The sequence below is a fragment of the Ictidomys tridecemlineatus genome, chromosome 11 (genome assembly GCF_052094955.1).
Source record: "Ictidomys tridecemlineatus isolate mIctTri1 chromosome 11, mIctTri1.hap1, whole genome shotgun sequence".
In the NCBI taxonomy this organism is placed as follows: Eukaryota; Metazoa; Chordata; class Mammalia; order Rodentia; family Sciuridae; genus Ictidomys; species Ictidomys tridecemlineatus.
In genome coordinates, this window is record NC_135487.1 from 28,839,149 (window position 1) to 28,865,491 (window position 26,343).

General features: G+C 49.5%; 1 protein-coding gene across 1 annotated transcript; it reads right to left on the reverse strand.

Annotated features, from left to right (window-relative positions):
- Positions 1–296: 296 nt before the first annotated feature.
- Col9a2 (collagen type IX alpha 2 chain) lies at positions 297–14,633 on the reverse strand. The gene is made up of 32 exons (XM_005317866.5): positions 14,433–14,633; positions 13,150–13,224; positions 11,918–11,953; positions 11,764–11,826; positions 10,519–10,572; positions 10,365–10,400; positions 10,245–10,268; positions 9,844–9,897; positions 9,449–9,502; positions 9,293–9,340; positions 9,039–9,095; positions 8,908–8,961; positions 8,522–8,575; positions 7,848–7,901; positions 7,699–7,752; positions 7,537–7,590; positions 6,378–6,431; positions 5,917–5,970; positions 5,673–5,726; positions 5,019–5,063; positions 4,611–4,664; positions 4,286–4,339; positions 3,991–4,044; positions 3,834–3,905; positions 3,608–3,643; positions 3,432–3,476; positions 3,309–3,341; positions 2,971–3,117; positions 2,659–2,713; positions 2,191–2,379; positions 1,451–1,528; positions 297–1,062 (listed from the first exon to the last, which is right to left on the reverse strand). Exons 1-32 carry the CDS (start codon positions 14,502–14,504, stop codon positions 863–865), a joined length of 2,067 nt encoding a protein of 688 aa, XP_005317923.2. The 5' UTR covers positions 14,505–14,633; the 3' UTR covers positions 297–862.
- Positions 14,634–26,343: the final 11,710 nt, after the last annotated feature.

Genomic DNA, 26,343 nt, shown 5'->3' on the forward strand with positions numbered 1-26,343 from the left:
AAATAATCATCTGCCTGCCCTTCCCTAGCTCTTCCCCACAGATGTTCCTCATATAGGCCATGCTGTCTCCATGCTCACAATTCAGGATGTGCCCCACATCCCTCTCCCCTTCCCTAGCCCCTGGCAACTCTGCCCAGATGGTGGAAGCAGTGCCAACCTCCATCCCCATCCACAAGAAATTGAGCCCATGTCTGGGGATGTAGCTAAATGGTAGAGTGTTTGCCTAGCCTGGGTTTGATCCTCCACACTGCAAAAGAAAAAGGAAAAGAAAGAAAACTTGAGACCAACAACTCATGTTCTGGTTTGTAACTAAGTTGGGGGTTTTTATTTACAGAAAGGCCATGGTGGATACTGGGAAAAGGGGGTAGAAGAGGGTAATGGCAAAAAGAAAAGGGAGATGGAGTTTAAATACTCAGGTGAGAAGCAGGAAGGAAGTGGGGCTGGCTTAAGGATGCCCACCTCAGAGAAGTCACCCCCAGCAGTCATCCAGTGAGTCCATAGAATAAGAATGGGATCAGGAACCAAGAGGGACCTCAGCCTACCTGTCCCAAGGACAAGATGGCCAGTGGAGAATGGAACAGATAAAGGAGACATTTGGTAACATCCAAACTTGTGCTCCAGAAGGAAAGCCATCCTGTCCATACTGTTCCCTTTGGAGTGTCCACTCTCTGGTGACAGTTGACCTGTCAGCTACCTTTTCACTGTGATGCTCTCTCTTCCTTTTCCTCATGTTTTAGAACTTCTGTCCTTAGGACCACTGAGTCCCAGACAGAAGGTCCTGGGAAAGCTAGTTTCCTGGGCTGGAGTATCTGTCCACTTCAAGGGGACCCAGGATGCCTGTGGGCTGTGTTCTGTGCTGCTGTCATGGCCCCTTGATGGATCCCGGCTCAGTGAGTCGGGCTGAGGCATAGGCTGAAGCCCCCAGGCAGGCTGCAGGCTCACAGAAACCTGGCAGTCCCACAGGGCCTGGCAGGCCAGGTCGGCCTGCTTCTCCTGGAGCCCCTGGGGACCCTCTGTCTCCATCCTTGCCGTTGATTGCCTGCCCAGGCCGGCCAGGGAGTCCTATAAAAGAGTCATGACATTAGGGCCTTCTCCTGACTCAGCTTAGAATTCTGAAGTGGAGAAATAGTTCAGATGGGGAAATGAGGCCAGGGATACCACAGGAAGAAGGGACTCTTTGAAGACAGTGATTCTGAGATTGTCCACTATGCCCAGTTCCCAGTCAGTGAATCTTGGGAACACATGCCTGTCCTTCCCCTTCATGAAGAAACTACATCTCAGGAAGTCCTCAGAGTGCCAGCTTCCACTTCCCAGTCAGCCCCCACCCAGGGACTCCTGGGTGCTTCAAGTTGGATGAGTGTGAAGCATCCATGGAAGAAACCCAAGTGTCTGTGAGTCATTAATCCTCAAGTTCAGGAACAATTATAGCCAAGCAGGGCCAAGTTCTTACCTGGGATCCCTGGGGGCCCAGGCATCCCAGGGTGCCCACGCCCTACTTCTCCTTGGTCACCCTTCTCTCCACGCTTTCCTGCAGACAAAAAACGGGGTCTTAGTTTTTCAAAATTTAGAAAATGTTTTTCCCACCTGGTTTGATATTTAATTTATGTTTTACATACAGCAATTATTCCAGTTTTGTGCTAGTTCAAAATAGGGGAAAGCTGGAAATGACCACCTAGGGCTGGTTAAATAAAGAGAGGTCCAGACAGAGGATGGAAGACTATGCATCTGATAAAGTTACTTACAGGAAAACATGCAATGACAATATCTAGCATTTACCAAGCAGTAAACTAAGAACAACTCTAAATTACTGCTAAAGGTAATCCCCACTAAACACTATGAGGTCAGTACTATTAACATGTCCATTTCACCAATGATAAACCTAAGGCCCAGGGAAATTAATGGGTAACTTGTTCAGAGTACATAGTGAGCAAATTGAAGAGTCTGGATTCTGAGTCTATCTGCAGAGACATGGAAAGATGATGTTTATGGGGTTACCAGTAAAAAAAATAACCTTCCCAAAGCTATAAACAGTGCATTGTTTTCCATCAGTGTGGTTTGGGGGAAGAGCCCAGGGGTGTCTACTCCACAGTCTGACTGAGTTAGGGGTGGGGAACAGGAGGTTGAACATCAGCCAGCCTTGGCCAAATTCCCACTGCCCAGCCCACACTCCCTTCAGAGAACAGCACTCACCCTTGGGCCCAGTATTGCCAATCTGACCCACAGCTCCCACGACTCCTGGAATTCCTCGAGGGCCAGGGTGCCCATTCGGGCCCTGCTTGCCTGGGTATCCAGGCGGGCCAGGTGGTCCTGGAGGACCCATCATCCCAACTGAGCCAAGGGCTTCCCGCTTGGCACTCACAGCCACCTCTGCCAGTTGCTCTGGAGGGAGAGAGGGGAAAGAGGTCTATGAGATGGAAGGCAGAGCATCCTGATGGCCCCTGGCCTCTAGGTCTACAAATTGAAAAGTCCCACTTTTAAGTTCCCTTTTCTTAAGGCCCTGTCCAGAGTGATATATCCAGATTTCCTGCAGCTCCTTGGAGGTAGAACTGGAATGAGCACTTGGGACTCCAGATCTCTGGCAAGACCGCATGGAGAGGCTCCTGAAGGATGCCCAAGCCCTGAAATAGGCTATGGGGAGGGGTTACCCCCTCCTCTCACCTTGCATCATCTTCAGCACCACATCTTCGATGTGCTGGTCACTAGCAGCTCGGCCCTGAAGGCAGAGAAAGTCTTTCAGGAAGAAGCCTCTGGCTGCCAGGATGCCCCTCCTGCAGCTTCTGACCCCCTCCAGATCCCTTATCTTCCCAGAAAGGATTTTTGTTTCTGACTGAAACCCTTTCTGCTTCCTTCCCCAGCATCCTTACCCCATGAGCCAGCCTCAGGGAAGCCAGAGGGCCTCTGGGAACTTCCAGACTTTGGGGGATTAGAGATCTAACTAGCAGAACCCCTCTGCCCTGGGGGCCAACTTACCGCCACGCCCTGTCTCCCTGGCAGTCCTGGCACGCCTCGGTCTCCAGCCTGTCCTCGAGGGCCAGGCAGCCCAGGGTAACCCTGCACTCCTGGGGCGCCAGCATCCCCGCTGGGGCCAGGGTAGCCCTGCTCTCCGCGGACTCCTGGCTGCCGGGGGCGGGGCAGAGACAGCGCCGGGTGAGACTGCGCCAGGCTTGGCGGGGGAGGGGAGGGGAGGGGAGGGGAGGGGAGGGGAGGGGAGGGGAGGGGAGGGGAGGGGATGGGATGGTCGGGAGGAGGAGGTCCCAGGGCAGCCCAGGGAAGTGCGGTAACCTCAGGGAAGGGAGAGTGTGACTCACCTGTCCCTTGGGCCCCGGCTCACCAGATTCGCCCTGCACGTACAGGGAGCACAGTCATCAGGCGGTGGATACTCTGGGGTACAAAAGCCCTCGCTCCCCGCCACCCCCGCACTACCCACTCACCTTCTCGCCTTTCTCCCCCGGGAGGCCGGCCACCCCCGGGTCTCCCTGCAGAGAAAGAGTCTCTGGTCAGGTGCAGTGGGGATGTGAAGTGGGGCGGCGCCACCAAGGCTAGGGTAGACAACCTGATGCCCCAAGCTCGGGACCCCACGAAGACTGAACGGGGCACTGGGACTCACCACTCCGCCGCGGGGCCCGGGCTTTCCTGGGGAGCCCTAGAGAAAGCAAGACAAAGGGCTTGGGGAATTTCCCCCTCCAGGGAGGGGAGGGGCCACAGGGTCCCTCCAGGATCCCAAGTCCTGGGCCCGCTGTTGGAGCGCTTACGATCTAACTAAGCTCCCCCAGCGCCCCTCCCCCAGTTTTGGGGCTGCATTCCCAGAAATTTTCCAGCCCCATTTGGTGCACCTTATCTCCCTTGATGCCTGGCAAGCCTTGGGGTCCTGGGATTCCAGGGGCTCCCTGCTCTCCCTTGGGGCCCTGAGGAGAAAAGAAAAGAGAGTAGTAAATAAACTGAAGTGCCCAGATATGCCCCCAGCAGCCCCCTTTAGTTGGCTATGCTCACCTGTCGTCCTTGGGGACCTGGCTGTCCCACTGGCCCCCTTTCACCCTGGTCACCCTGAAATGGAAAGAGAAGGTCATGCCCTGGCTTTCTGCAGGGGTAGCCACCCCCTGCCAGGCCCCAGACCTTGGCAGGGTCAACTGTCCTCCATTCCTGCTGTCACCAGCAGGGGGTCCTTTGCTCCATTTCACAGACCAGCAAATTGAGGTGTTGCCAGAGAGAGGACCCAAATCCTGAATCTACTAGTGCCAGCTGCTGCAAGTACTCCAGGGGAGGGACCACTGCACCAGACACTTACCTTCTGTCCCACGATGCCCCGAGGACCAATTTCTCCTCTGGGTCCTGGCTCTCCCTGAAGGAAGGAGAAATTGGGGATACATATAGGCCTAATAGGACCTATGGGTCACCCCTCCCCTCCCATAGATCTCAGCTAATTGGCTTCAATTAGGAAATGGGCTCAGAAAGGAGAAAGGTGGTTAGTGGGTCAGGACAGACACCCAACTAACCCAGAGTGCTCCTCAGATTGGGGCTCCATCCCATGACCTCACTCTGGCCCCACTGAGTGCAAAGCCCTCAGACCTAGAAGAGCCAAAGGCCCCTGTGTCAGTGGATAGGGCACTTACCTCCTTCCCAGGGGGACCAGAAAATCCAGGGAGACCCTGCTGGCCAGGCTCACCCTGCAGGAACACAATTTTCAGGTTACTCTGGATGACCCAGTTGGCCCTTGGCCTCAGCCCAATGAACACTGAATACAGTCTACAACCAAATGAATAGGGGAGGGGGAGAGGATGTTCTTGGACAAGTTCTCTGTGTTTGTTTTTTCTGTAGATTTAAAGCCATGCCATCCAGTCTCCACTAAGGCAGGCCAAGGGTGAGCTGGTAGTGGGAGAGCAAGGAGAGAGATAATTTGCATTCAGGCTGTTTCGAGAGCCTTGGTTGACCTTGTAGTCATTAAGCCATGCCCATTCCCTGCCCTCCAGCTCCCTTGCTCACGTGGAACCAATTCTGCTCCCAGTTGGGGGTCACCTTACCTTATCTCCAGGACCTCCTTTTGTCCCTGGCTGGCCCGGCACACCCTGCCAAGAGAAATAGACATCAGTTGCTACACTGGCACAAGGGAACCCCAAGTACCTGTTGCTTTGCTTCCCATCCTGAATCCAGATTTCCTCTGTTCCAGAAAACCCAGGAGTGGAGTCAAAAACTTGACTGTATTTTCCACCCCTGCCCTGAGGCCTGGTGGGAGAAGGAAAGGGTTACAGAGACTGAATTGCCTACCAGGGCCTGTGTCCAGGGGGGAAAAGATGAGCACCTTTTTATGCATCTAGGCCCACAGTGAGTGCCTGCAGGCACAGGCCGGACCCACAAGAAGTGGTAATGAGGCAAGACATGGTGATACAGCAAGAAACCAGGTGTAGGGGCTAGGGATGTGGCTCAGTGGTAGAGTGCTTGCCTAGCATGTGTGAGGCACTGGGTTTGATTCTCAGCACCATAAACAAATAAATAAAGGTAATATGTCTATCTACAACTAAAAAAAATTTTTTTTTAATGAGAGACCAGGTGTAGTTTTCAATCTCTTCAGCCACTCATGCCCTCATAGGGAGGTAGGCAACAGAATGCTTGACTTCCCCGTCTGAGGAGAAGCAACTTGTCCACAGGCAACCCCTGTGGCTCTACCTAATACTTACTGCTAAGCCCTGGTGGCCTGGGCTTCCTGGTCGTCCTGCCTGTCCTACGTGGCCCTGAAGAGACAAGGAATCAGAAGCACAAATTAGAACTGCAGCTAAGGGTCCATGGCTTCCACCCCAGTGCAGGTAGGGAAACAGATCAAAGGCAAGAAGAGATGTTCCAGAGACACTACAGAGGATTCCCAACTCCAAGGCCCCCAGGATCATGTGATGGGACTCAAAGCCCAGCAGTTCCCACTCTTACCTTCATGCCAGGTATGCCTGGGGTTCCATCCTTGCCATCGATGCCTGGGGGGCCCTGCTCAGGAGGACAGTTCAAGGGAGACTCACAATGGGGATATTCCTGGAGTCAGACCACCCACACATGACCCTCTGTGGCAGCTGCAATATGCAGGTAGGAAAGGGGTCTGCCCATCTCAGGAAACCTTACTAGCCAACTAGGGGAGGGGAGCTGAAGTGGGAAACTCCACAGTCCCTCCTTCATGTGGATGAGTACCCCACATGGAACAAGTTTCCCAGGATCTCTCCTATAGCATCACCCCTATTTATGATTGAAGAAACTAAGGCACAGAAAAGGAGAACTTCCCAGATTACAGAGCCAGCCTGCATGCAGCAGAGTTCGAATTCAGGCTCTTCTTCCAGGGGTTTAGACAAACTGACCCAACCCTGTCCACATGGGTCAGGGACTGGGCCTCTGGCACTTACAGTTGCTCCCTTTGGGCCTGTTATCCCCTGGGGTCCTGGTGCACCTTGGCTACCCTGCAAAGTAAATAGAGATCACATCACCTTCAGGATAAGGAGCCCCTGCCTAGCTGCACAGAGAGGGGTACAGCTGAGATCTGTAGCCTCTGGGTTCCAGAGTACCTGTGGCACAGACCATCCTGTGTTCCTCTGAAGGAGAGGAACTTAGAACCAGGAGGAGGGTGTAGAGGTGAGTGCCAAGCAGTGGGGCTAGACTGGGTTTGGCTCAGCAGGAAGAGGGATTATTAAGTGATGTTAAAGAATAGTTGTTTGTCAGACACAGTGAGGCATGCCTGTAATCCCAGCAATTTAGGAGGATTTCAAGTTCCAATTTAGGGAAGCCCTAGGGTTAGAGTTAAAGTTTAAAAGGGGATGAGGGTTTAGCTCAGTGGTCAAGCACCCCTGAGTTTAATCCACAGTAGTAGGAGAAGAATATTTCTTTATTTTGTTAGTTATAATAATGATGTGGTTCTGTGAGAAAACATTCTTATTTTTAGAGATACACTGAAGTGTTTAGGAGTAAAATGACACAATGCCAAGGATTTGCTTGAGAACCTCAGAGCAAAGCAATAAATAACAAATGAAGGAAGAAGGGGAAGGGGGACAGATGAAGTGTGTATGGCAAAATGTCAATAACTGTGGAACCCACGAGACTGCCATATGGGAGTCATTATAACATTCTCTCTACTTTTATGCATATTTTAAAATTTGCATTAAAAATAAAATAATAATGAAATAGCTAATTGTGCTTTTTGTTCAAATTTTCTGTAAACTTAAAACTGCTCAGAAAAAATCTACTAATTAAAAAGAAGAAGAGTGAGGAGAACCAGCATCCAACCAAATCCCATTAGCCCCATGGCTGATTTGCTGGAATTTCATTGTCTGGCCCCAGTGACCCTGGGACTGGATCCCATGGCTTCTCCTGAAATCTGAATTTGGGCCAACTGGGCTCTTGGCACAGATGGTCTGAACCACCCCCACACAGTCGCACACACATACATACGTACTCGTGTGTATGTGTATGTGTGAGTGTGTGTATACATACACCAGCCTTGAGGGGAATAGAGTTCTGCCCAGTAGTCTCCAGGGGCACTGGCTAGACAATGGGTGCCTGAGAACTTACCACATCACCCTTCTCCCCAGCTCGACCTGGTGGCCCTCTTGGACCTTCCTCACCCTGGCAATAAGGAACAACAATATAGGTCACATGGGTTCAAGGGGAGCAGTACCCACTCTGTAGCCCTAAGGGTTCCAGCCTGGCTCCAGGGGACACGAGCAGTCTTACCGGTGACCCAGGAGCACCAATGGAGCCCATCATGCCTTTATACCCACGAAGACCCTGGGGAGAGAAAAGGGTTGAGGTCAGTCCTGGCTGGACCTCAGAGGGCTGGTCATAGCAGCTCTTGCAGGACACACCTACCTAGATTTACTTACCGTTTCTCCCTTAGGTCCTGCCATTCCTGGGTAGCCCCTAATGCCCTGGGGACCCTGTCAAAGCAAAAATGATAAAAAGGCAATTACAAGGCCCATTTCATGATATCTTTTTGGACCCCCCTAGCCCTTTTCACAATGCCCCTTTGAAGTAGGCAACATAGTCCCTGTCTTGTAGATGGGAAATCTCATTTGAAGGCTCAGAAATGGAGAGGGACTGACCACGGCCACTTGAAGGACAGTGGCAGAACCTGGACTTCAGCTAGACCTTCCAGCTGACAGCTTTGGTTCCTGTCCCCTAATTCCTGAAAGCCTCAGTCTCCTTCTTCCTACTCAGAAATACTCCCAACTGGACACAGGTCTATTTTTTTTTTTTTTGCGGGGGGCGGGGGGATAATCAGGGATTGAACTCAGGGGCACTCAACCACTAAGCCACATCCCAGCCCTATTTTGTATTTTATTTAGAGACAAGGTCTCACTGAGTTGCTTAGTCCCTTTGCATTTCTGAGGGTGGCTTTGAATTTGTGATCCTTCTGCCTCAGCCTCCCGAGCCTCTAGAATTACAGGTATATGCTCGGCTGGACACAGGTCTCTTATAAACTAGAGGCCTGAGCAGGGTAATGACCCCATCAAGGGCTCCCAGGAAGAAAGAGGCCACTGGGAAAGGTGTTTCTTACCGGTGGTCCAGGGATGCCTTGCTCTCCAGAGGCACCCACATCTCCCTTGGGACCCTAAAAACAAAGATGAATTATCAGACAGGCAGGCAGGTAAAGAGACAAATATAGAGACAAGCAAAGATACCAGTCACCTTCCCTAGCACAGGCAGATAGGAAAGACCTTTAGACCATGCAGTTCCACATCACGGGTGGGAAAATGAGACCACACAAAGAGAAAGGACTTGCCCAGAGACACATTGGTCTGGAACATAATCTTCCTGCCTCCCAGCTCAAGGCTCTGTACCCTAGACCCACGGAACAGGGGAAGAGATGAAAAATGGGGACAGGCTGCTGAAGGACTGTCTCCATCTAGCCACCATCTCACGGCCCTCTGCCCTTAGACTCACCGGCTTTCCCTGGCGGCCAGGATCACCCAGAATGCCCCGTCTGCCAGGATGCCCCTGAAGGGAAGGAATGAACTCAGCAGGAGGTCTCTTCCCAAAAGCTTGCTTCTCCCTCTCAGAACAAGGGCTCTTACCTTTACTCCCTGCAGCCCTGGGGGCCCTTTCACACCAGCTGGACAGTTGGTTGGACACTGGAAAGAAAATCCAACAGGACCCCAAGGTAACTTGCCTGGCTCAGGCCAGCTGGTCAGTGCATCTCCATTTTGCCAACTCCTTAAACAGTTTCCCAGTTCACCTGGCTGAATCTCTACCACTGCACCTCCTCACTACCCATAGACCCTATCTCCATGACACCCCCATCAGCCTTGTCCCAGACCCCACTTCTCACCAGGAAGTCAGCACTGCCTTCCAGGCCCTGAATGGTTCCTGGGCGTCCCTAAGAGGAAATGTATGAAGATGGAACCTGAGCAGACCCTTTCCCACCCCAAGCCACTTCCCCAGGAGCAAATGGCCATGTGGGGGAGGGGAGTCTGAGGACACTAACCGGTTTCCCAGGGGGGCCTGGGGGCCCTGATGGTCCCTCTGGTCCTGGATCCCCCTGGAAGCAAAACAGGCCCAAATCATACTACCATCCAGTCCTCCCAGCTCCATCTTCTGGTTCCTGCCACTGCCCTGTCCACCCTGCCTTCCAGGACACTTCCTGAGAGTCATTACATGGGGAGATCAAGAAGATTGGCAGAGGATGGTACCAGCCCTTAACCTTCCTGAAAGACGTGCTGCAGAGTAGACTCAGCAGGAAAAGTTTCTGCCCTGAAACTGGAGGACCGCCCCCCACAACCACCCCACTGGCCAGAGGCAGGTCCAGAAACTATCTGGAGTCCACCCAAGTTTGCCAGCCTGGAGACAGAGAGCAAGAGGCAGAGTGAGGCTAGGACTCACCTTGGGGCCTGGGATTCCAATCTCACCAGGGAGGCCAACAGGTCCTGGAGGTCCCTAGGGAGCAGAAATATGGCTGTCCAGGATGCCTCAGAGCATCAATCCATCCAGGGCAGGAAAGTAGGGATAGGCACCCAAGGCCCTTTCTCCACTATGACTTTTACCAACACCAGAGAGATTAACAGATTGGGGCTCTAAGGATCAAAAAATTTCATATACTTGATGTCTGCCCTGGAGTTCGTGGACAGGCACAGAGTGGGCTAGCAGCATCTCCACAGCCAGGCCATTCCTGGCACTATCATAGCATACTGGCCCCTCCCCATGAAAACTATGCTAGAAGTCCTACTGTTGTCCCCTCCTTCTCTGGGAGTCCCAGGGACCCTGCTGCATCCCTGAGGACTTACAGGAGGTCCAGCAAAACCAGGGCCCTGGAACAGAAGAAAAGGAAATTGGGTTCATGGCTCTCTCTGCAGGTCCTTTCTACCCACAGAGGGTCCCTAGTATCCATTGCATATTGTACTTACTGGCAGGCCAGGGGGGCCTGGGAGCCCGGGTTGGCCCTGGAAGAACAATGGGAGAGGATTAGAGACTGGGTCTCTTGGGTCCCTGCTCCTTTCTACTGTAGCCTCTTCCAAACTCCAGGCCTAGGTTGCCCACACTGAGTCCCCAGCTACTTACCTTGACTCCAGGATTCCCCACAGAACCAGGCTCTCCTTTGGCTCCAGTTACACCCTAGGGAAGAAAGAGAAGGTAGGACAACATGCTCCCTGACCTGGGGGAAAGAGAAGTTTCAGGGGATTCTCTTGACTGGACAGAGGCTTCCTTTCATCATACCCCATGAAGGCCTAGGGACCTTAACACACTTCCTTTCCCCTTTCCCTGGTTCCCTGGGAAGCTATGAAAAGAACAATTATCCTCTTTTAAAAAAAAATATTTATTTTTTAGATGTAGATGGACATAACACAATGCCTTTATTTGCATGTGGTGCTGAGGATGGAACCTAGGTCCCGCCCATGCTAGACAAGTGCTCTACCGCTGAGCCACAATCCCAGCCCCAATTATCCTCTTTTGAAAGAGGAGAAACTAAGGCCTGAAGACTTGCTGGCCTAGGTTTTATGTCTCCCAGTTTAGAAGTCTAGGAGACCAAGGAGCCTGTGCTGCCCATAAACTTGATGTCTGCCCTAAAGACTTTTCTGATCCTGAGTTTTCTTATCTGCAAATTGAGTTGATTATGTTTCCTATCTGGGATGGATGTGAGAACCAATGTGCTGGTAGAAGGCAATGTAATTGGTAATCTTTGTGGGGGTGTATACAAGTTGGGAGGGGCCCTGATAACCGGTCCCAGCCTTGGTCACACCTCTTGAGCCGGCAGGGCAGAGGCAACTCATGGGTGCCCCTCCTTCCTCCCATTCCGGTGACTGATCTAAATGTATCCCCCAGTAGATGTCTGTTCTCTTCCCCTTGGGACTGGCTGTGTCTAGTATCCTATAGCTTTGGGGGCTCTTGGGAGCTCTGTGGTACCAACTAAATGATGTTCCTCTTCTGAGTTGTGCCTTGGATTGTGGAGGGGATCCGGATGGATAAAGGAGGAAAGGGTATGGCACACAAGGTTAGCCCCACCTGGTGTATTCAGACTGATCCCCGGATGCCAGAAACGTGAGACTAAGTTCTGATGCTGCGGCCAAGCAGGAAAACTCTGAACCCTACAGAAAATAGAGCCCTTCTCTGGACCCCAGTTGGATTCAGTGGTGTGAGTTTCCAGTGAGCTCACAAGTCATATGAAGGTAAAGGGGAGGCTTACAGCTGAACATTCTTCATCCTGATGCCCACTCTGAACAGAAGATGAGCGAAGAAGCCAGAACCAGGCTCTGGAAGTCAATAGGCTGAGCCCTACCCTGCCCTGCCCAGTGTTCAGGTACTCACATCAATCCCAGGCTTCCCATCGGGCCCATCTGGCCCAGGTTTGCCAGGCTCTCCCTTGGATCCCTTAAAAATAGAGATGGAGCAAATATTAGCTAAAGGAGAGCAAGAACTGGGAGAATTAAAAGTGAGAATTCAAAGGCAAAAAAGCACTCACCGGAGGGCCAGCTTTCCCAGGGGGTCCCTTGTCACCCTGCAAGATTCAAGTTGATGAGACAACACTGACTCATGCTTCCCCAGTGAGCACCTCTGGCTGGCCAGTACCAAAGGCTCATCTCCTCAAGCTCCTTTCTTCTGTTCTGAGTCCCCTCAGTCTGGTATTTTCTGGGAAAATAGCCCCCTTTTCCTCCAAGACATTTGTAGGTTCATTGAAACCAACCCCAGGCAGCTGGAGAGGGGGATATCCACATGCAGGGGGTTTAGTAATGCTGCTGTTGTTAAGGTGTCAGTTCTGAGGCCTGCAACTGGGCTGAGGGCTCTAAGGTAGCCGGGAGAGCTGACCCTCTTGGACTTGGGCAACTGTGGGGAAAAAGGGGGCAGGACTTTTAGCGAAGGTGGGGAGGAGTGAGGTGAGCTGCTGCTCCATTCTGGACTGTCAGATGAAACTAGAGGCTGGGGCAGGGGCAAGGACGAAGGGGGCCAAGAAGGAGTAGATCCAAAATGTTCCTAAGGAGGGAAGGACCTTTTTACCAGTGACAAAGGACCTTTGGTGAAGACAGTCAGGGCCGGTGGAGTAAGATTCTGCCCCAGAGAGGCCCCCAGGCATTCCTGAGCCTGCAGTAGCCTGGGCCTGGCCGGGGGCCCAACTCCCTGGGTTTGGGGGTGGGGACACCATGCTGAATAGAAGTCTGTCCAGACGGTAAACATAGAGCTGACCTCCTGGGGGAGCCTCCAGAATGAGGTTTTTAACCCTCACCATGCTAGGGAGGGCAGGGGAACAAGCCCAGATGATTCTAAATTTCGGAAGAAAAAAGGAAAGGGAAGAGACGGGAGTGTGGCCCCAGTTAGTGGGTCCGATCAAGGCTCCCAGTTATCCTGTAGAGGCGTCTAGGTGTGCCGAGGCGGCGCGAGAGGTTAAGGCGTCTCCTACTCCAAAAGTAGAGGAAAGGAAGGGAGGGGGATAAGGACTCGCTGTGAGCTGTGGTCGTCAGACCGAACAGCGCTCCCTTGTCTGAGGGCGGCTATAACGGGCTCTGCATTTCAGAACTGGGTTGAGGTTTCTGCGGAACAAACAGGCTCCTTGTGGTGCGGGCCGGTGCCGCCTACTGGCGACTGGGGGCACTACAACGTCAGACACAGGCTCCCCGATCCCCACCCCATTTCCATCACTCATAAAGTTCTCCTTTGTCCGCCGCCTCCCTTCCCCCTTCCGTCCCAAGTTAGACTCACGTCGATGCCATCAGATCCAGGTACTCCTGGCGGCCCAGGAGGGCCTGGGGGCCCGGGCTCTCCTGGCGGTCCTCTCTGAAAACACAGGCAAGGGTGCAGCCCTCAGTGCAGGATGTTGGGCGTCCCAAGGGTTGCAAACGACCCTGGGAGCGGTGTCCTAGTATCGCAACTCCCCTGGTAAAGGGAGCTAGCTCTTCAGGGAGCCAAGAGCTCCTGTTTGTTTAGAGCCTACTATGTACTCGGTACTGTGTACCATTACGTCGATTATCTTATTAAATGCTCAGAACTCTCCGGCGAATTCTATTAAGGGCCGCAATTTGAAAGCGAAGAAACAGGCACAGAAAGATTAAAGGTTCGTGGACGATTCCTTTCACTGTAACAAGTTGTCCTAGGGCTGTCTTAATGGGGTACAGATGGAGATGCTGGCGGCTCAAGTAAATTACGCTTGACACGCATATGGTGCCTACCCAGACTTTGATCCTCAATGAATAGTAGCTCGTATTGTTACTTTTGGAGGAACAACAGGTATAGGAGGCGAATTGGCATCTCCTTCTCTCCCCTTGGTGCAAGTAAAACCCCATAAGAAAGTGGAGAAGGCACAGAGAAAGGAGACTTAGGGAGGGGAAGGTGTACTCTCTTCCCACTGGGAGCACCCTGATCTTTCTTCCTTGGAGTGCTCCTCTTACCCAGCAAGCCCTGACTTAGACAGGGGGTCCCACGCGTGCCAGGTGCCCATGCCCTCCCCGGGCCGGGAAGTGCCAGGATGGCGCACCGCAGGAGAGCTGCGACCCGTGCCGGCACCAGACAGCGCGGACTCTATCCTACCCGCGCAAGGGTCGCGTTAGGTGCCCGCACCCCCAGCCGACACTAGGAAACGAGGACCCGCGCGGGTGGGCAGGAGAAGCCTCAGCCCGGCGACAGCGGCGTCTGGCTGGAGCCGGCGCCCCCCGGGAGGTGGCGGGGGTGGAGGCTCTGTAGCCGGGTCAATGGGCAGCATTGTCTTCCCCGCCACCTGGGCTCCCTCGGCTGCCAGGACTGAGCGTCAGTTCCTGCCCTGCGCCGCCAGTCCCGGGCATCTTGGATCAGGGACCCTCGGGCTCCCCGGCTCATCCACCTTCTTTCACGAAGCCACCCGCATAGAGGGGCCTGCGCCCGGGACTGTCTACCGCTGTCCCCTCGGGCCAGGGGGGTGTCAGTAGAGGGTGGGAGACAGGCAAACTCCCGATCCTGAACCCTGGACCTCGAACCCAGGACCCTGCCAGCAAAACGACCGCGGAACTTACGATCTGAGCCAGGGCGAGCCCGAGCACCTGTAGGAGAATAAGGAGGCCGCGGGGGGCTGCCGCAGCGGCCATAACGCGCGGCGGGTTCTGGAGGATGGGTGCCGGTCCACGCACGCACTGGAGGCGAAGGCTGCTCTCAGAGCCGGCGGTGGGCCTCCGGAATATGCAGCGAGGCGGGGCGGGGTCTGGTGGGGTCTGTCACCTGAGAGCACCAGTGGAGGGAGGCGGGCGTCCTCCGCCCAGCTCCGCCCTGCTCCGTCAGGCCGTCGGTGCCCACCCCCACCGTTTTCCTGACCAGAGCTTGCCAAGCCCCCCAGGAGGGAGACATGGTCTCCTTTCTCTGTGAAGAGGCAGAGAGGGTTGCTGGGAGACTCCTCCGGCCAGACCTTCAGGGCCGAGCATTTCGCCCCCGACCCGCAGTCCCATCGTTTCCCCACCTCCCGGGCTGCCTCTGCTTGTGAGCCCCGGCCCGGCCAGGTCCTCTCTCCTCCAGGACCCAGGCTTAGAGGCCTCGGGTTTTGCAGACTTTGCAGCAGGGTCTGAGCAGCCTCCATTCATCTTGCTACTCTTCTGGGGGCTCTTTCCTCTCCACGGACAATCAAGCCTCTTACATACAAAGTCCTTTCTAGATCAGCCACCTGGTGAATTTCTCCATCTGCTTCTTTCTTCCCCCTGCTTCATTGCCAACTCTCAAGAATGGTCTGCGCCCACCTCTAAACTTCCTTGGCTCCCTGTTTAGTCCCACCTGGGAGGTCACCAGTGAAGTTCAACCCTCTTTAGTCCTCCAGGGAGGAGGCAGTTGCCAACTCAAAAGGCCCTTGACCATTCTGGCCTTCAAACCTTCCTTGCCCAAGCTTCTGTCATTCAGCCCCCCTTCTACCATCACATCACTTAAGGATGAGGACATATTCTAAGAAAAGTGTCATTAAGGGGCTGGGGTTATGGCTCAGCGATAGAGCTCTCACCTCGCACGTGTAAGGCCCTGGGTTTGGTCCTCAAGACCACATAAAAATAAATACATAAATTCAGTTATTAAAAAAGAAAGAAAAGTGTCATTAAGATGGTTTGGTCATGGGCTGGGGATATGGCTCAAGAGGTAGCGTGCTCGCCTGGCACGCGTGCAGCCCGGGTTCGATCCTCAGCACCACATACAAACAAAGATGTTGTGTCCCCCGAAAACTAAAAGATGTTTATTAAAAAAAAATTCTCTCTCTCTCTCTCTCTCTCTCTCTCTCTCTCTCTCTCTCTCTCTCACTCTCTCTTAAAAGAAAAGATGATTTAGTCATTGTGCAAACACAGAATGTTAGTTACTTAAACTAAGACAGTAATGATGTCACTAGGCTATATGATCTTTTGAAACCACCTGTGTATATGAGGTCCATGATTGATCAACCTCTTTATGCTAGGCATGACTATTGCCTTACTATTCTGTAGCTCCCTTATGCACTGGTGTCTCCAGGACTGGGCCTTCTCATTCATCTTTGCCAAGTGATCTCTCCCATGTTCATGGAAACAACCATCGCTTTATTCAATGGCATTTCCAAAGCCTACCTGTGTAAAAGCCTCTGGGTTCTCTTCCCTTCCATTTACTTAACACTGGTAAAGTGCTTTGGAATCTGGCTCTGTCACCAACTGTAGGTATGATCATAGGCACCTCAAACAACATGTATGAAAGTCTTAGTGTTCTCATCTCTAAAATGGGGATAATAATAGTCCTTATCTTAAAGAGTTTGTGCAGATTGAATGAGATGATGTATGGAGGTGCTTAACTTAGCACCAGCACATAGTGGCTATTGGTACATTTTAGTTATGACTTATTGAGTATTCTCTTTTTATCAAGATTGCAATTAGTGTGGGAAAACTGACCATAAGCAGATCAGCTAAAATGGTCGAGGAAAACAGCCTTTGGAAACTCTGCCCCACTCCAGCAGACAGGTTAGTCAAGGGCCTGTGCTTTGAAAGGTGGTCCCAGGACTGAGTTTGCAGGGAAACACTTTAGAGAATTTAACTGCTCTGCTTAACAGAGGGAGGAATAATTTAGAGAGTGTAAGAAGATGAAAGGAGGAAGTGGTGAGAGGGGAGAGGGAGGGATGGTGGACACTGCCAGGAGTCAGTGGGGTAATATATGTAAAGAACTTATAAAAACTGGGATGTCCAAGTTCAACTTTAAGATTTTTTGTTGTTGTTGTTGTTTGTTTGTTTTGGTTTGGTTTGGTTTGGTGGTTTTTTGGTTGTTGTTTGTTTGTTTGGTACCAGGGATTGAACTCAGGGGCACTTAACCACTGAGCCACATCCCTAGCCTTTTTTTGTATTTTATTTCGAGATAGAGGCTCACTGAATTGCTTAGTGCAATTCATTGTTGAGGCTAGCTTTGAACTCATGATACTCCTGCCTCAGCCTCCTGAGCTGCTGGGATTACAGGCTTGTGCCACTGCACCTGGCTAAGATGTTGGCTTTTTATTGTCAATCTCTTCATGTCTTTGTGGACCCAATGCACAAAGTTCTCATAGAAGTTCTCTTTTTTGTGAGGAAGTTGTGGAAATTGGTTGGGCTTCAGATATGAAGAGCTCACATTGGTGCATGAATTCTCTTGCTGCATAATCAATCACTCAAAAATTTAGTAGCTTAAAATGACAATTTCTTGGATGAGGAACTCAGGAGTGGCTCTGCTGGTTGGTTCTGGCTTGGGGTTTTTGCCATGAGGTTACAGTCAGATGGTGGCTAGGGCTGGGTCATCTAGAAGGCATCTGCATTCACTAGACTAATGTCTTCTTGGGAAGTCTCCAGTAGCTGGGTCTGAAATAGTTGGAGTTTTTTTGGACGCTACTCTCTTTTAGCCCTCTGCAGGCTTTGTATGAGGTCTCTCTCACATGGTGACTTCAAGTGGCTGAAGCAGTTCAGAGAGAGAATGAGAGAATCAGATGCAAGAGATTCACCTCTTCATTCCCTTGGCCTGTCCTTAGAAACTCAATTCCTCCTTAGAAGTCATACAGTGTCACCTTCACCAGTTCTTTAGTTGAGGCAATTAAAAAGTTCTGTTCAGCTTTCAGGCAGGGGAACAGAACCCCACGACTTTTTTTTTTTTTTTTTTTGGTGAGGCTCCTGGGGATTGAATTTGGGCACTTCACCACTGAGCCACATCCCCAGCCCTATTTTGTATTTTATTTAGAGACAGGGTCTCGCTGAGTTGCTTAGTGTCTTGCTTTTGCTGAGGCTGGCTTTGAACTCGCAATCCTCCTGCCTCAGCTTCTCAAGCCAGGATTTCAGGCATGCAGACACCCCACCTCTTCGAGGAAAAATATCAAAGTCAAAAAGAGTATAGGAAGTCTGGGGCTGTAGCTCAGTTGGTAGAGTGCTTGCCTAACACATGTGAGGCACTGGGTTTGATCCTCAGCATAAAATAAAGGTATTGTGTCCATATACTATAAAAATATTTTTTAAAAAGAGTATAGGAGATGGGATGTATATTGATTGATAAAGTCTTCTTTGGAAAATACAACCTACCATACTTGGGGCTATAAACTGAACCACAGCTGACCAAGAGAAATCCTAGGGAAGGCTATAGGACATGACTATAGGTTCCAGTCAATTGCTTATGGCTCTATTTTTTTTTTTTTAAACCAGGCCTTTGTCCTGGGGCTGAATTCATCACCCTATCTTCTGGTTCTCCAGCTTGCAGACAGCATATCATGGGACATCTTGGCCTCTATAATCATGTAAGCCAAATTTCACAAGCCCTTCCCCCGACTGTGTGTGTGTGTGTGTGTGTGTGTGTGTGTGTGTGTTTTCTATCTGTTTTGTGTCTCTGGAGAACACTGGCAATCCAACAATAATGCTCATCTTAGCTGAGCATGGTGGTACACACCTGTAAACCCAGTGGCTCGAGACTGAGGCGGAAGGATCGTGAGTTCAAAGCCAGCCTCAGCAATTTAGCAAGGTCCTAAGCAACTCAGTGAGACCCTGTCTCTAAATAAAGTATCAAAAAAGATTGGGGATGTGGTTTAGTGGTAAAGCTCCCCTGGGTTCAATCCCTGGCACCCAATAATAACAATAATAATGCTCATCTTTCATACATTTACATAATTATTGTATATTCAATATAGTATTTAGTATTTATTATATAACATCGTTCTGGTGTTTTACATTCATTTAGTTTTTATAAAAATATATGTTCATGGGGCTGGGGATGTGGCTCAAGCAGTAGTGCGCTCGCCTGGCATGCATGCGGCCCGGGTTCAATCCTCAGCACCACATACAAACAAAGATGTTGTGTCCGCCAATAACTAAAAAGAAATAAATATTTAAAATATTCTCTCTCTTTAAAAAGAAAAAGGAAAAAATATGTTTATGAAAACATTCTCCTAACTAATTAAAAATGTTTTTGTTTTTATTTTTTGTGGTGCTGCCACTGAGCTATAGCCTCGGCTCTCATTTTTCACTTTTTAAAATCTGAAGCTGCTGTGGCATCAGGACTTTATGGTTTCCTGCTCCACGGGTTAAAATACCACTGCACTACTGATTACCCAGTGCTTTTTTTTTTTTTTTTTTTTTTTTTTTTGAGCTGGTTATAAAACTTAGGCTCAGGAATGCTAAATGCATGCTCTACCATGAGCTCCGTCCACCCCAGCCCCTTTCCAGGGCTCTTTTTTGGAGGAGGGGATACCAGGGATTGAACTCAGGGGCACTTGACCACTGATCCACATCCCCAGCCCTATTTTGTATTTTATTTAGAGACAGGGTCTCACTGAGTTAGCACCTCGCTTTGGCTGAGGCTGACTATGAACTTGCCATCCTCCTGCCTCAGCCTTCTGAGCTGCTGGGATTACAGGTGGGGGTCACCATGTCTGCTCCAGCACCCCTGAGGTGTGTGTTGGACATGTGCTCCTCTGTTGGAAGTCCTTGTGGCATTTTCAAGGGCTTGATTCTTAGTAAATATTTAACCATTTCAGTTTTGCATTGCATGTGTGTGGTACTGGGGATTGCACCTAGGTGTGCTCCACTACTGAGCTACATCCCCAGCTCTTTTTATTTTGAGACAAGGTCTTGCTAGGTTGCCAAGGTTGGCTAGCCTCAAACTTGTGATCCTTCTGACTTAGCCTCCTGAATCACAGAGATTTACAGGTGTGTGTCACTGCATCCAGCCCAATTTTTTATGTATCTTTTTCCCAATATGGACATCTCTTTTTGTACTTTTCACTTTAGTAAAAATATGCAGTTTATTAGAGTGCTGTGAACCCCTGCCATGTTTTCTATGATCTACAAGTAAAGGCTGAAATCTTTTTTTTTTTAACCAGGGCAGGGATGGGGCACTCAACCACTGAGCCACATCCTCCACCCTATTTTGTATTTTATTCAGAGACAGGGTCTCACTGAGTTGCTTAGCACCTGGCTGTTGCTGAATTTGGCTTTGAACTCATGATCTTCCTGCTTCAGCCTCCCCAACTGCTGGGATCACAGGCATGTGCCACCCACCTGGGTATCTGGAATTCTTTTTTTTTTTGATTTTTTTTTTTTAGAGAGAGTGAGAGAGGAGAGAGAGAGAGAGAATTTTTAATATTTATTTTTTAGTTGGCAGACACAACATCTTTGTTGGTATGTGGTGCTGAGGATCGAACCCGCTTGAGCCACATCCCCAGCCTGTATCTGGAATTCTTGATCTGGTAACTTCATGAGGAATCCAACCTGTACCAATAAGTGTCCACACCTTTTGTCACAGTGTGTAGGCAACCTGGGGGCCTGTGAATGACTGCAAAATCCCTGCCATATGTGCAGTGATTGTTCTCTTTAGAAGCAGCACCTGCCAAATGTCACACCTGAACTTTGTCACTGTGCATTTTGTTTACACAAGAAAACTGAGGCTTATAGCGATGAAATGTTTCCCCAGGACACATGTTATGGGCCACGCTATATGGGCAATGACCAAACAAGCTCCATTTTGCCCTGAGACTCCATGTCCTGTAAGAAATGCTTCTCCCATAGGACCACCCTGCCTCTGTATCCATCAACAGTTACTTATTATAGCATGTTTGGCAACACAAAATGCCAATTTTAGCCCACTCCCTTTTCTGCATATGATTTTAGATCTTATGACATTTGTTTATGGTTTTGAATCATAACAAAAGCCACTTATGTTTTAATATGGTTTTGGACTATAAAAGGTACACTCAAGGGGCTGGGGTTGTGGCTCAGTGGTAGAGCTTTTGCCTCACATGTGTGAGGCACTGGGTTTGAGCCTCAGCACCACCTAAAAGTAAATAAATAAATAAAACAAGGATATTTACAAAAATGTATATTAAAAAAAAAAAGGTGTTCTCAAATTCCAGGAGGGGATCAAAGGGTGTAGATTTACAGCCTATCCCTTGGCCTGCCAGCTGGTGGATCCGTACTGCCAACTGGTGAATAAAGGTTCCTTCTCATGCTTTAAGATCTACTTGATTATTTATTGCAATCTTGCCTTAACAACACCTGTTTTTTGATGAACCCAACCTAATTCCATCTCAAGATTGGGAGCTATCTCATCACAAAGTCATGAAAAGTTCATTTCTCTTTTAAGATTCTTATTTTGCGTGACCATACCCTGATGTTTAAACTTGTTTGAAATTCCCGCCCATGTTCTGAACATCCCCATGCCTGGCTCTCCTTGACCAGATAACAACCCTCTCTAAAACCTCAGCTGTGCCTCATAAATCCTGATGCTGGAATCTCAATTTACTCCCTACCTTGAAATGTGAAGCCATGTAGATCACTAACCTGCTATCTGCCTTTGTATTATGCTTGCCAGAACCCTGTTAGCTGTAAATTCCCAAGACACCTCCCACCTTTGTAACTTTTTGTGCTATAAAAACCTTTCTTCCTGGGAGAGCTGTTGCTCTTCTCTAGCCAGGCTCTTGGGTGAGACAGTCACTAGCCAGCTCTCTTGTGTACACAATATAAGCTTACTTTAATTTGGTTTAAAATTGGAGTTGGTGGTCTTTTCTTTGCGTCACAGGTTCAAAATTCTTCCATAGGTTTTTCCTCAGGGTAAGTCCCAGTACAGGGCATTTCTTCTCTTTTCCACTAAGGCCACATCATAGGTATTTTGGGATACACACAAAATTGAATGATAGACTGGAGTGGGGGGTGGGGCTGGCTGGCCACAACCTTTTGCGGGCTTTGTTCTGCTATTCTTAGCCTTTCTCAGAGAATTCTTAGAATCTTCTGTTTAACTTGAGGCCTGGACCACTCCCTTTTACACCCCTCAGACCATTAATCTCTAACTTTCCAATCGCCAGGGCCTTTCTTCCCCACTCTGACAGAAAGGAGGGCTGGCCTTGAAAGGCCACCAAAGGCAGCCAGCTAGCTTTCCCAATCTTTCTCAGGCTCCCAGCTGCAGGGCAGCAGTAAATCAGGCTGGCTGGTACTCTGGCGCCACCTCTTGGTCCTGTTCCGCAGCACAATACTCTAACAAATGGATCAGGGGTGGTAATAAAAAGCACCATTCTCTGCAAATAGCAGGGAGATGTAATGAGGAGGGAGGGAGGGAGGGAGAGAGAGAGAGAGAGAGAGAGAGAGAGAGAGAGAGAGAGAGAGAGAGAGAGAGAGAGAGAGAGAGAGAGCGCCCTGGAAGAACTCAAGGAGTGAGAAATTATAGCTTCTGGAAAACTAGAACTTAGAGCTCGGATTCAGCTAGAATGGGGTCCTGTTTCTACCACATGTTGATTGTGTGAATGTGGGGAAATCACTTTACTTCTTTGAGCCTCAGTTTCCTCATAGGAAGAATACCTTGATGTTCACGAAGTGCTTAGCACAGTGTCCAGAAAGCTTTGGATGCTTATTTCTCCTGAAAGGAACACTGTAAGCCAAGGCAAGGAGTGGGACCCATGTTCAGAAAACAGGGTAAGTGACAGATGATCCTTTGTCCCTCCAGGGAAGAGCAGTCACATATAGTCGGGTCAATGGAGCAAGGTGGGACAGGGGATGGCCAATTAATGGCAGAACATGAGAGGAGCTGAAATCCTTCCTGGGAACAGCTGTCCATCTAGACCAAGCCCAGCCCTAAGCAAGTCCACTCCCCTGGACTCTGGCTGTGCTCATATGTCTAGGCAGGGAATGCTTCCCACCTATGCTTCCTTCTCCAGCTAGAGCAGAGCTCCCCAGACTCCTCTAAACTGCCAGTCCTGACCCTGAATATATCTCATCTCCCACGTGTTCCATCTGATTCTTTTCCAGTTCAGATTTCACACTGATAAGCAACAGTGCTGGTGTCTGTTAGCTATTCTCAATTATCTTCATCCTAACTCTCTTCATACTTTGGGCTCTTTCAGGGCCACCTTATCCACCCCCATTGACTTTAACTATTACTCAGAGTGCAATGCGTCGAATGTCCAGTAGCGGTGGTCCAAGTCCCGCACCGAACCGAGTCAAACGAGTAACACCAATACTGTTGGTCATGCAGGCAGAATTCACATTGAGACCACTGGTCGACCTCTTTCGTTGAGGGTGTACTGGTGGACCTGGGGGGGGGGGCGGGGCGTGTATTGGAGGAGAAAAGGAGTAATAGGATGAGGGGGGCAAGGAAAAGACGAGAGGGGAGAGAGAGAGAGAGAGAGAGAGAGAGAGAGAGAGAGAGAAAGGGGCTGGGGGTGTGGCTCAAGCGGTATCGAGCTCGCCTGGTATGCAGGGGGTGCTGGGTTAGATCGCACCAAATGGAAAAAGAAAAACAAAGAAAGAAAGAAAGAAAAAGAAAGAAAGAAAGAAAGAAAGAGAAAGAAAGAAGAAAGAAAAAGAAAGATGGATGTTGGGTCCCCCGAAAACTAAGCACTAAATATTTAAAAAAAAAAAAAAAAGAAAGAAAGAAAAAGAAAAAAGAAAAAAAGAAAAGACCAGGCAGGCAGGCAGGCAGGCAGGACTCATATGCTGGTGAAGCTCCATCACCCAGAGCTTCAGACCTACTTATTCAACTGCCTTTTAGATGCTCCACAGATGACATGCCCCAGATGAAATATCTTCTTACCCACAAACCTATCTCTCTTCCTGTGTGGCCTACACAGCCAATGGATCCCACCCTCTGCCCTATTGCTTAGGCCACAAATATGGGTGTTAGCCTTGACTCTCCCCTCTCTCCCTATAGAAGTATTATCATCACACCCCAGTATGTTTATCTAATCCATTCTCTCCATCCCCACTGAAACCACTCCCTCACTTAGCAGTATTTCATTTGCTTAGATAATTGCAACTGCCTCTCTTTTTTATTTATTTAAGTTATAATTAGTTATACATGACAGAAGAATGCATTTTGATGCATCATACATAAATGGAGTATAATTTCTCATTCTTCTGGTTGCACATGATGTAGAATCACACGGGTTGTGCTATCATATGTGCACATAGAGTATTAATGTCTGATTCATTCTACTGTTCTTCCTACTTACCCCCAGACCCTTGCAACTGTCTCTCTCTCTCTCTCTTTTTTTTTTTTGGTACCAGGGATTGAACTCAGGGGCACTAGACCACTGAGCCCCATCCCCAGCCCTATTTTGAATTTTATTTAGAGACAGGGTCTCACTGAGTGGCTTAGTACCTCACTTTTTGCTGAGGATGGCTTTGAACTTATGATCCTCCTGTGTCAGCCTCCTGAGCTGCTGGGATTACAGACATATGCTACCACACCCGGCTGCAACTGCCTCTTAATTTGACTTCTATCTTCTTTCTTCTTTTACTTCTTTGAGCCTCAGTTTCCTCATAAGAAGAATACCTTGATGTTCATGAAGTGCTTAGCACAATGCCCAGAAAGCTTTGGAGATGACTGAAGGGACATATGAATAACACACTTCCCCTTGTGTACCTTTCTTGAGGTTCTAAAATGGAGTCCATTTCCCAGCCTTTTCCACCTTCTAGAAGCTTCCCACATTTTTCAGTTCATGGTCCCCTTCCTCCATCTTCAAAGCCAGCAAAGTTACATTTCTCTGATCATTCTTCCACAGTAAAATCTTCCTTTGCTCCTTTCTTCTGTCTTTCTCTTCTGCTTATAAGGACATTTGTGATTACATTGTGCCCATCCAGTTAGTCTAAAATAAGCTCCCGGGACTAACACAGGATCCTTAACTTAATCACATCTGCAAAGTCCCTTTCTGCCATGTAACAGATTTGCAGGTTCTGGGAATTAAGGACATGAACATGTTTGGAGGGCTATTATGCTGCCTACCACTGTCTGCTCCCTGGCCCCCAAACACTCATGTCTACCCTATGTGCAAAATACATTCACCTCATTCCCTAAAAACCTCAGCCAATTACAGGGTCAACTCAAAGTCCAAAGTCTCATCTAAAGCTCATCAGCACAATGATCTTATTTGGTACTGGATGAAACTCATTGAATGTGATCTTCTGTGTTCATGTGAAACTAGAAAACAAGCTCTCTGCTCCCAAACAATGATGGAACTGACACAGGACAGTAAGCAGGTACAGACAATCCCATTCAGAAAGAGAAAATTAAGAAATAGGGGAGTCACCAGTCCTGAGCCATTCAAACTTAAGTCAGGCATACTCCATTAGGTTTCAAGACCTGGGGGCAATCCTCTGTGGTTCAAGGCTTGCTCTCTGAGGCATTCTTCCGCCTTCATGAAAGGTAGCACACATTTGCAGCTCTGTAGTTTTATGGACCTTTTCCAGCCTGTAGGATTTAGGGGATCCTACAGTTTTATTTCATTCTCTGTGTCTCTTTCACTCCAAACTCCTGGTTCTCTGGTATTCAATTCCCAGACACCATAGTGAGTTTTGAGGATCCACTCCATCAGACAGAAGGCTCTCCCACAGATACACCCTGTATACCCATTTCTATTTTTGTCTTCCTTTGAGGTGACTGAAGGGACATATGAGTAACACACTTCATCTCTCCAAAAAGCCTTTTCTGTGAGGGAATGAGCTGACCCTTTAGTCTTCCTGAGGTAGAGCAAAAGGCCATCTCTTCAGCTTTTTCTCTCGAGCACACTTTCCTGATGGTGAACGTGGTCATCCTAAGATCCTCTGCAGTCTGGGTAGGCTGATATTTCCCAAATCATCCAGTCCTGAAAACAGATGGGCCATTCTGCACTTCTAAATGTAAGGTCAGGCAATGGCAGCAACCAAAAGGAGGCAAATTTTAAAAGGCCACTGAATGAGGCTTTATTGAGACTCCACTCCCAGGCAGAACTCTATCAGATCAACAGAGCAGATAGGAAGAGGGTCTGAGGAGAAACCACGTAGCAGCTCCACCGGACTGGAATGTTATGGGGCTTAGGGCAAGAAGGGGGAGCTTGGGACAGGAAAATGGGTTTTTAGAGTCCCTTGTCCTGCTGGAGTTGGTTGGGGGAAGAGGCTGAGATCCAGGATTGGCCAGGAGATCCCACTGATTGACAGGTGGTTCCGTTGGTGCCTGATTGACATTTCCTTCACGCGTGTGGGCGGGCTGCTTGGTACTTTGTTCCTGAGTCACCTTCATCAACCTGACATCCTGGCCTTTTTGGTGATATAGGAGGGCACATTTCATCTGGCTACTTCCTGCTGGCTAGGGGCGCTGGGGGGAAGTGAGTGGCTCAGGTGTTGGTTCGGTGAGAAGGCGATTGTAGGGGTGTAGGAGCATCTGGTTGTAGGTCACTCTGGCAAATTTCACCCATGATGTTTTCAGGTGAACCTGAGGAGGAAGGGACAATCATTAATAGAAGTCCTGTTACTAATATAGGAGTGAGAATGGGAGTCACCCACATAATGAGGGTTGAGTTTAGCCAGCCTGGCCAAGGGTCATTTGATTGTTGCTGTTTAAGTCTTTCACCCAAACAACGGAGGGTCTTGACATTCTTTTCGACCAATCCTGTTTCATTGATATAGTAGCAGCATTCTTGGTTCAGGAATAGACAGGTTCCTCCTTTGTCTGCTGTCAGGAGATCTAGGGCTCAAC

Bases quoted from the DNA above. Each gene is read 5' to 3' on its own strand.
- Col9a2 (XM_005317866.5), bottom strand. From the start codon at position 14,504: ATGGCCGCTGCGGCAGCCCCCCGCGGCCTCCTTATTCTCCTACAGGTG. The intron at 5,727-5,916 runs GTAAGAGTGGGA...TTGTCTCTTCAG, and splicing joins CAGGCATACCTGGCATGAAG to GGCCACGTAGGACAGGCAGG. The intron at 4,665-5,018 runs GTAAGGTGACCC...GTGTTCCTGCAG, and splicing joins AAGGAGGTCCTGGAGATAAG to GGTGAGCCTGGCCAGCAGGG.